Source organism: Lampetra planeri, unplaced genomic scaffold (assembly GCF_965212315.1).
Source record: "Lampetra planeri unplaced genomic scaffold, kcLamPlan1.2.h2 scaffold_1296, whole genome shotgun sequence".
NCBI lineage: Eukaryota > Metazoa > Chordata > Hyperoartia > Petromyzontiformes > Petromyzontidae > Lampetra > Lampetra planeri.
In genome coordinates this window covers 21,406-30,710 of record NW_027614013.1, presented here as the reverse complement: position 1 = coordinate 30,710, position 9,305 = coordinate 21,406, and the positions used below count along the sequence as shown (strand labels likewise).

The 9,305-nt window shown below is 43.9% G+C and overlaps 1 protein-coding gene across 1 annotated transcript; it reads left to right on the top strand.

The window, feature by feature from the left end:
• Positions 1-361: 361 nt before the first annotated feature.
• On the top strand, positions 362-9,067 carry METTL24 (methyltransferase like 24; the record flags this gene model as incomplete). Its single annotated transcript, XM_078622082.1, has 4 exons — positions 362-437; positions 2,043-2,181; positions 6,187-6,407; positions 8,750-9,067. Coding segments are annotated over 4 exons (754 nt in total), but the record flags the coding sequence as incomplete, so codon positions are not given.
• Positions 9,068-9,305: the final 238 nt, after the last annotated feature.

Sequence of the window (9,305 nt, the reverse complement as noted above, 5' to 3'; positions counted from 1 at the left end):
CATGACCCTGAGAAACCGATCTGAGCTCTGAGCTCTGCCTCCCTGTCTCCTGTTTGTGCGTCATTTTCAGTCCCATATTTGCAGAAATGGCTGAAACACAGCGCTCTGTCAGAGATGTCAGATCACTGAGCTGCAGTAGAAGCTTTCAGTTGTCCTCTGGGAAGCACAGTCAGACTTTGTAACTACAGATTCATCTGTAAACACACAGCCACTCCCACTCAGACTGTGCAGGTGAGAAAAAGCAAAGTACACTGTGACCTACTTCCATCCGTGGACCTTCATTCATCTGTTATAATACCGGAATGTTCTCTGTTGTGGTTGATTTGTGTCAGTATTGCTGATGGAGTCTGTGTGTCCGCAGACTCCTCGGGTGGCACGTTGACCTCCAGCCCTCGGGCCACGCGACAGTCGCTCCCTGGAGGATGAAGCGCGAGGAGGTTCCTCAGCTATATAAGAACACCACAAGTGAGTAAAAAAAACATCTAAAAACATCCCTTCAAAACACAAACACATGAAGAGAGAAAATCAATCTCAAACGTTACAATGCAGAGGAAACATATTTACGGCCACTTTGTGTGCATTTTGAACGAGTGGCAGCAAGCGACAAGGACAAAGACAGAGCGGCGAGACCTGTGTGTGTGGACGCTTGTGAAGGGAGCTGTCCGTCATAGAATGTGACAGCCGAGGGTGGAGGGAGCTGGTGGGGGCATCCCAGTGTCCACAGTTGTTAAAGCTGACTGACACGGTGCCTGGAGACGGCCTGCGACACTGTTCTCCAGTCGATAGCAGCCAGTGTGTTTACCACAGATTTCCTGGGATAGTTTCTACAAAAGCGCATTTAAAAACATGATGGGACAACAGCTAGTGGCTGATTTTCAAAGCTTTGTGTCCATACTAACAGTTTTCCAGTCACAGATGAAGCGCTGGTTTCATTGCTCTCTCTGAGCTGATGCAGGTGTTTCAGCTGGAACACATTAACAGTGACAGGCAGAATGGAGCATGTTCACGTCTCGTTTCAGTGCATTATTGTGCATCACTCATGTACAAGTGACTTATTTCCTGCCAAATAGTGACACTTGACTCAGCTGTCTGTCGGGCAGCAGCTCTGACATTGTTATTTATTATGTGTACGTGATAGTTAGGAGTTATTAACCCTGGAAATGAATCTGTGATCTGTGAATATATTTGCCACTGTTTCTCTTCTTTGTCTCATTTGACGGCTACAGCTCAGATGCACACGTCAGTGTTGGGGGGTTAGTGGGCATATTATGGCATCAGTTATCAAGACTGACTCTGGCTTTTTACCGATCACCCTGGCTTTCATTTGATAATTATTCATTTTAAATGTCATTTTGAACAATGGCCGCGTGGCGCTGCGTTCACCATCTTTCATCTACTGTACTGTACTCGCCGAGGTGGAAACCACAAGATTTGTCTTTTGGAGAACTGTGCATGCACTAAACCAGCAGCTCTGACCATGTCAGGTGACATTTGGGGGGAAAATTTGCCTCCTGCTAATGATGTGGTAGTTAAGGCTGATATACAGTCACTCTGCCAAAGTCACTCATCACACCAGGCTCACATTTAGGTGTAGTGTGCCATGATTTATATGATTTATGACAGCTCAGAGACTTCAGACGTTGTCAGCCTGGTTTGACTTCAAATGCTTCCAGGCTCTCAGTTTATTATCTTGTCAGACTGAAGCTGTGTAACTGATGCATTGATGCACACACACACACACACCCCCCTCAAAACAGACATAAAAGTCTCCAGAAGTGAGTTTAACAATGTGACCTGTAGTCCTTGTTCATGGTCCTTGTTTCACAAGACCTTTCATGGTCTTAACCTTTGCAATTATATGATGTACACAGAGAGACAGACGAGAGATTGAGAGAGAGAGAGGAGAGAGAGAGAGCAGGAACAGAGTGAGAGTTATCACTGTCAATATGTAAGAAATGTCTTGCTCTATACAGACAGTGTTGTTGTGCTTAACAATGGAGACAAATGTCAGTAAATGTTGATGGGGTTTTTTATGTGTTCAGGTGTCATGTACGTCACGTTCTGGTGATGAAAGTATCCAGGGGGGAACAAAGGGCTCCTGGGCTGTGTGCCTAGACCCCAGATTCAGTCTGACCCACAGAATGCAAAGCAATCACTGCAGGGTCTATGCCTTTTGGGTGAGTATAGGCACTCAGTCTCTCTATCCAGAATCCTCGCTACTGTTATTTTCATTTTTATGTTATTTTTATTATTTTTTATTTTCACTTTTTATTTCATATTAAAAAAAAAAAAAAAACTAACATAAAAGCTCACCCCTCTCAGTCATCTGAATGAACTGGCTAATTGTATGCTGGCTTTGAGACTAGCTGCGATATACAGGCATCATCTGAATGACTAATGAGATTTGCTCACAAAATTAATTACTATCTGCAGATGTGAATACTGCACAGAGCATCTGGGTCAGTGACAAGAAAGCGATATATCTTTTCACAATCCCGTCTGTTCTCATTCAAGACAGTTAGGATTTTTCTTCACTGTTCTATTGTTGTGTTGAAGAAAGATGTGAATACTGCACAGAGCATCTGGGTCAGTGACAAGAAGCGATATATCTTTTCACAATCCCGTCTGTTCTCATTCAAGACAGTTAGGATTTTTCTTCACTGTTCTATTGTTGTGTTGAAGAATAACATCTGTTCTCTACATGATAAAAGTGAGTGTGCATTCTTTTTAATTTGTTGACTAACACTGTCATTTGAGTTGAGATAACATGTCTGGAAACCAAATGAACTAGAACATCATGATATCTGACCTCCTTAAGATCATTAAGTCAATCACTCTCTGCAGGCGTTTTGTCCAGCACAGGCCATTCGTGCCCAGCTGTGACCCAGCTGTGCCGACGTGCTGCAGAGGCCTGAGAAGAGGGAGCTTATTAAAAGAACTGTTGAGAGAAGGCACAGGTGGGCTGGCATCAAGGGAGACATGGAAAAAAAAGAGAGGGTCACTGCTGTTTCTGGCCTCCTGACTCCCTGTTAAGAAGCAGTCAGAGGTCAGATGGAGACACTGGAGGAAAACGTCTTCTGGTTTATTGAGTGGAAGGCTCTCATTCCAACTTGCCAAGAATAAAAGGAATGTTATTATGAGGAGCTCTGGAAAGTTCATGCATTTAAACATTTGAGTATTAACGTGCGTCTCACAGTCACTGTGAAAGCAGCAGCGCTACTTTAGAAGAGAAAGAAGATGACTATTGTCAGCATAGAGTGAGATTATACAACAAAGCGTCTGGTGTAGCCCCTCAGGTTGGATGCAATAACAGAGTCGACTTAAAAAAACAACGTAAATGAATATCAGAAACTTTGTGAGCAGCAAAGAAAAAGCCCTCAGAGCTCAGAGTCACAATTAAGTCCAACTCAAGTCAATCAGCAACTTCTGTTTTCTTCCCAGTGATCGTCTCCCTTCTCTGTGTCCCCTGGGTGACCTTCACGATACACTCCCACGCATACACTTTTAGGTCTAACTCTTGGATTGGTGCCAGGTATTTTCTCATGAGAGTTCTGATGTGCAGAACTAACGACTTTCAAACCCGCCCCCCGCCCCCTTTCCCTCCTGTACCCCCTCCCTCCCGTTGCTGTGACACATGCATGTGTGCACATTGATGAGCTCAGTACAGCACTTGTATGTGTTCATGGTCTGTGCCTCATCTGCATGCAGCTGTGGACAGCTGTGCTCGGGCAGGATGAGCAGCTGCTCTCTGATTGGTTGCTCTACCACAGTGCGTGCGTGGACAGGGGTGGGTGGAGTTTTTATACATGAGAGACCATTTATCCACCTTTTGCCACACTTGTTTAAACGTTTCTCTTCTAAAGCTGGTTCCAATTTACGCCATTAAGTTTATCGTCACCTTCATCAGTGGGGAAAGAGGATATTTTCCTGAATTCCCATGTGGACAGTGGGCCACCAATAAACACAATGTAGATACTGAGTTCATAGCACACTGATGGAATTTCGTTCATTCGTTAGCTTCAGCTTACCCCTGTCAATGGTTGTGGTTTTACACAGGAGCTGATCCCAGCGGTGAATGGGAGGGTATCTCTGGGCCACTCCATTGCAGAGCTAACATGTTCAAACAGACAATGATTCACACTCAATGGAGACAATGGAGCATAGACATGCATCTATGGCATGCTTTTGGAGGTGTGAGGAGGTCAGAATACCTGCAGAGAACCCACACAGACACAGGGAGACACCGTCGAGCCAGCCAGGACTCAAATCAAGGACCTTCTTGCTGTGAGGCAACAGTGCTAAACACTACACCACCATTTCTCAAAGGAATGCTAAACAAAGCAAAAAACCTTCAGGAGCAAAGTGAGGCCAGAATACTTTTAGGAAAGCATCTCAAACTGTATAAACAGGAGATCCAATGGCTTTTCAGCCCACCCAGTGTTTGTTAAGTGGCCTTGCACTCGGAGAACACCCAGGCAAGTTGTTAACGTTAAAGGCTAGGATGGGAGGATACAAAAGGTTTATCAGATTTTACAACCAACTGTGTGTTTGTGACCATAACACACACATTCAGATCTCGTTGCCATGACACAGACCTCAGAGATCCCCTACAACCTCCATACTCGATGTCCCCTCCTCCACACTTTCACACAGCTTGAATTCAGGATCGTCCTCCTTGCTCCCTCCCCAGGGGAAGGAACATTACAGTTCTAGAGAACCTCCCTTACTAGTGTTGTCGCTCAGAAGAGCTATGATACACTGTGACATTCCCTCTCCTCCCCAGTCCACAGCGCTCCATGAGTAATCCCCCACTGCTGTCATCTAAAGTGTCACTGCGGGGATTCACGACACCCCACAAGTGACTGGAAAAACCTCAATGAAATATCTAGTGTATTAAAAACAGACAGTCGTATCTCAATTCCTTTGATATACACATCTTTCACTTTACCGCAAGCAGGATGCAGTCAGAGACAGCTTCATCTGTAAAAGATGAGTACTGTGAAACATACTCCCTGCGCCGCAATTACTGAGAAGTCACCGCACAAACAAGACACAGGGGACCATGGGGACAGAGATGGAGAAGGGAGGAAAAGCAAAAAATTGCAGAGGGGTAGGGAGAAAAGCAAGGGAGGAAAGAGAAATACAGAGAAATGTGTGTTTACCCTCATTTCCTCATCGTCCTTCAAAACGCAGCAGCAGCGCCAAGTACAGAGACATCTTTCTAGCAACAAAGTGTTTGTTTTTATTCAAATTCTCTCAGGCAAATTCAGCAAAGTGCTTTGGTTGTCAAGTTGGGAAACAAATTGCACCTTTCAGGTCCAATCGGACAATGACAATGACAATGTTCATGTTAAATGTTCAGTATTTCATGTAATTTCCTCAAGCTGATCAACCAGTCTTGGTTAATAAACTTTATTACAGACTCAGTGTCTGGATAAAAAAACAACGCCAAGGATATCAAGGGCAAAAGAAAAAAGAAAAAAAACACAACATGATCACACATTCAAATGTTAAAACAGCCTCAGAGGAGGCAGTTCGCATACCTTGGACTAGGGTTGAAAAATTCTGAGAACATTTCCATGGGAATTAACAGAAATTTATGGGAATAAACCTGGAATTTCCAAAACTGAAGGTTGGCCCTTTAAGGAATTTTAAATACTATTTGTATAGTAATATATTTTAGCATAATCTTGACTAAAACAGCCAGATTCTATTAAGGTACACTTGAGAATATCTCTACTGCTCCTCCATCACATGCACATAGCAAACTGAGTGCGGGTGTATTCAGGCCACGCCCCCTACCTGCAAGTATACTTAGGCCTACTGGACTACTGAGGCCACGTTTGATCCCAGAGCACACAACTATCACGAAACAATCATTTCATGAACGGAAGTGTTGAGCTGACTGATAAATCCATAAATAAAACTCAGTGCCTTGCAGCGTACTGCCGCCTGCTGCTGCCTACATCGTTTCACTGGCGCTGCATCTTCGAGGTCTTTGAAGCAAACATTGCATCATCGCTTCATTCTCACTTCTTGAAGATAAAGACCCAATTGTGACACGCTTCTGCAATGTGTTCGGGGGAAAGTCAGACCCATGCAGCCATCAAACCCCCACTAACCCTGCTTCAGCCAGCAACATAATCTTACCCACTACTCTATTATCTCCTGTGGGCACCAGTTTAGGTGTTGATGACCGCTTCCTGGAGCGTCTCCTCGCCAGGTCAGGGTGTGAGGTCCACTGTTTTGATCCCGGTCTGAGGCAGCTTCACCTGCAGCAAGATGAAATGTGGCTCCATCGACTCTCTGTTGACTGGAGAGATCCAAACCCCGCCATTGTCGGCCAGCGACAGTATACCAACACCAAAAAACTGGCCACTATCCTCAATGACTTTGGACACAGACAGGTAAGAGACAGTCATTGCGTTTGTATGAGCACACAACAGCAAACACATTCTGCTCCGAAATGAAACACAAAGTTCCAGATGGTTAAATTTCCCTGTGCTGTTTCTCTAAACATCATCATGCTGATTCTACCATCCTCCCCCCCGACGAACTCTGTTCCACCTGATCAGATAAGGCTCTGCATACCATATTGATCATGCATACTAATAAAGATCGTCACGTGTCCAGTGAAAAAGCCTGTAAAAAAACATGGAGGATAATTCAAGGTCAAAGACGCTTAATGAGGGAATCAAGTTTTCATTTTTTCTGAAAGAGACCAAAGACATCGGAAAATACAGGAAGAGAAATTATAAATAGTGTCTGGCATGACTTTTGCTGAAAGCTGAAATTATAATTACATCATTAATATCCTTTAAATGTCAGCCACTCCTGTTATTTCATTATTCATTTAAGGATATATGAATATTCAGGAAATATATTTAAAACTAGCAAACATTTACTACAACTTCAGGAGACAAAGCGTCCTTTCTCACTGGTCCAGTCTCAGAGGCCTACGTTCCAGACTATTTGTGATGTGATGGTGTAAATATTCAACACACTACACTGATCAATGAACTTTTCATGGGTTTAATCTAGTTTTCTTCGCAGTCACGCTGCTTGAAACGACATTTGCTCTGCATTTTTCCCTCTTTCACATGGTTCAAATCTCCAAACAAATTTGTGTTCTTCCACTAAACTCTGGAAACCTGCTGAAATAGCAATCTGTCATTATGTTTGTTTAGCCCAGTGGTTCATTATTGTGGGATATTACAGCTACTAATTTGTTGCTTGCAGGGATTTCAATCAATTATTCGTTCCAGACAAATGACTCAAACCTAATTGCTTTTTTATTTGAACGGTTTAATCAAAGCTATTTAACGATTCCGGAGCAAAAGGATGCACTTTCCTTTGGGTAGATTCATGTTTTGAGTTTCCTCCCTGGAGCCAAAATGGAGGCACACTGGCTCAGGATTTGAAAAAAATAGAGATGTCGGCGGAGTGTGACAAAACATAAATGTGAGCGCATGTGGGTGGGTTTGTATATTACACCATTTCAAAAATGACAGTTCCTCATCTTTAAAAGGACACACACACACACACACACACTGAGGTTTTTATGCGAGTACCTTGTGTGCCAGCGGACCAAGCAGCAATAGCAGCAGTTTCCTCTCAAATGTTATCGCCGGCCTCTGTGACAGGAAAAGCTGGAATGAAGAGTCGTTTCAAGAAGGTCAAAATATGCATTTGTGCGGATGTTTGTTAAAAACAGATATGACTCATTCCCGGAGCCCGTGTGAGCAGCTGAGATGTCAGACGCAACCAGGACAAATCTCTGCAGCAAACATCTCATCGAATGCATGTCGGACCACAGACGATGTTAGTCAATGTACATTTAAACACCAGCGTCAGCAGGTCCATCCAGAATTATTAAGAAAACATGGCCCTGAGAAGGACAACTAGGAGAACAGCCAGCCAACCATCTTTACCGTCTGTGTTCGCCATAGGAGACACCATAGGGTCCATTTTAATTTAATGATATATCACTGGAATGCTTTCACACCTGGGCGCCTGTAATCACGTCTGATATCTGGACATCGACAGACAGGTTTGGCTCACAGGCTGGAAGGTGCTTTAAACTGAACACAAAACTAATGGCAACGCAACCTAAGTTTATGTTTCTAACACATTTCTGCAAAGGCCATTCAATGTTCTTCACAACAGAAAATGCATTTAAAGAAAACTCACAACTATCCTAGCACCATTTAGTCACCATCTTAAAAAATGTGTAAAAAAAAAAGTATCTGGTCACAAACCGCAAATCCACCAACTTCTGACAAATTGTTGGACAAAAACAAAAGGAGTCAAAGTTATCACATTACAACAACCGTAGTCAGGGTTAAAAAGTTAAGCACATTTTAGGAGGGAGGTTGTCAGAAAAAAAACAACAATAAATAAAACAGTATAACATTGATGAATCTGAATAAATAGACTTAAAATACATTCTGTGTCAATATGTAGATGATGGTTCTTAAACATGGTTCAGCTGAAATGAAAAGATATTTGGCAAATCTACAGTAGCTGGCTGTGAATGTGAATTAAACCTGGGACATGCATGAATATCCTACATGAATAGGACCCGAGGAGCTTCATTCTTCTCCAACCTTCTATGCCTCATCAGTTAGTCAGTCCCTTCATCCAATACCGGCACTGTTCCTGCAGCATCTGTCCCACTTCACTGACTCCAGCTATTTAACTGATCAGTTATTGAACTGATAGATCTAAAATTGTTTTTTGCCTGCTCTAGGTGGACGTACAGAAGGCGGACATGGAGAGTGCTGAATGGAAGATTCTGGAGAATGTGGTTCTTGAGGGAGTTCTGGACTCAGTGGGTCAGCTGCTCATGGAGGTTCACCTGCACTGGCCGGGTTTTGAAGTGGGCGGGGACGACCCGTCCGTGGTGCGCTATTGGTTCAGCTTGCTGAAAGAGCTGGAAAACGCCAACTTTCGCCTCTTCCATGTGTACACCGACCCAGACAAACCACGCATCTTCTTGCACAAGAACGTCCTCAACGCCAGCAGTGCTTACACACTAGGCTGGGTGAACACACAGTGGAGGCCTTGACAGATGGGAGACTGACTGTGGCCAAAAACGGACTAAGAAATGTGGAAAGAACATGGAGTTTTGCTGGATCAGAAATGCCTGCCGAAGCACGTCTGCTCCTCAGCTTGTTATCTGGCTGAGCAGAGTGAATGTTTCGCTGGCCTCTGATGACCTCAGCCTGCAGCCTCCAGGGGGCCCTCTGTGTTCTACCTCGTAGCGGCTGCGTTGTTGGCTGCAGGTCAGCCATCATGGTCCTATT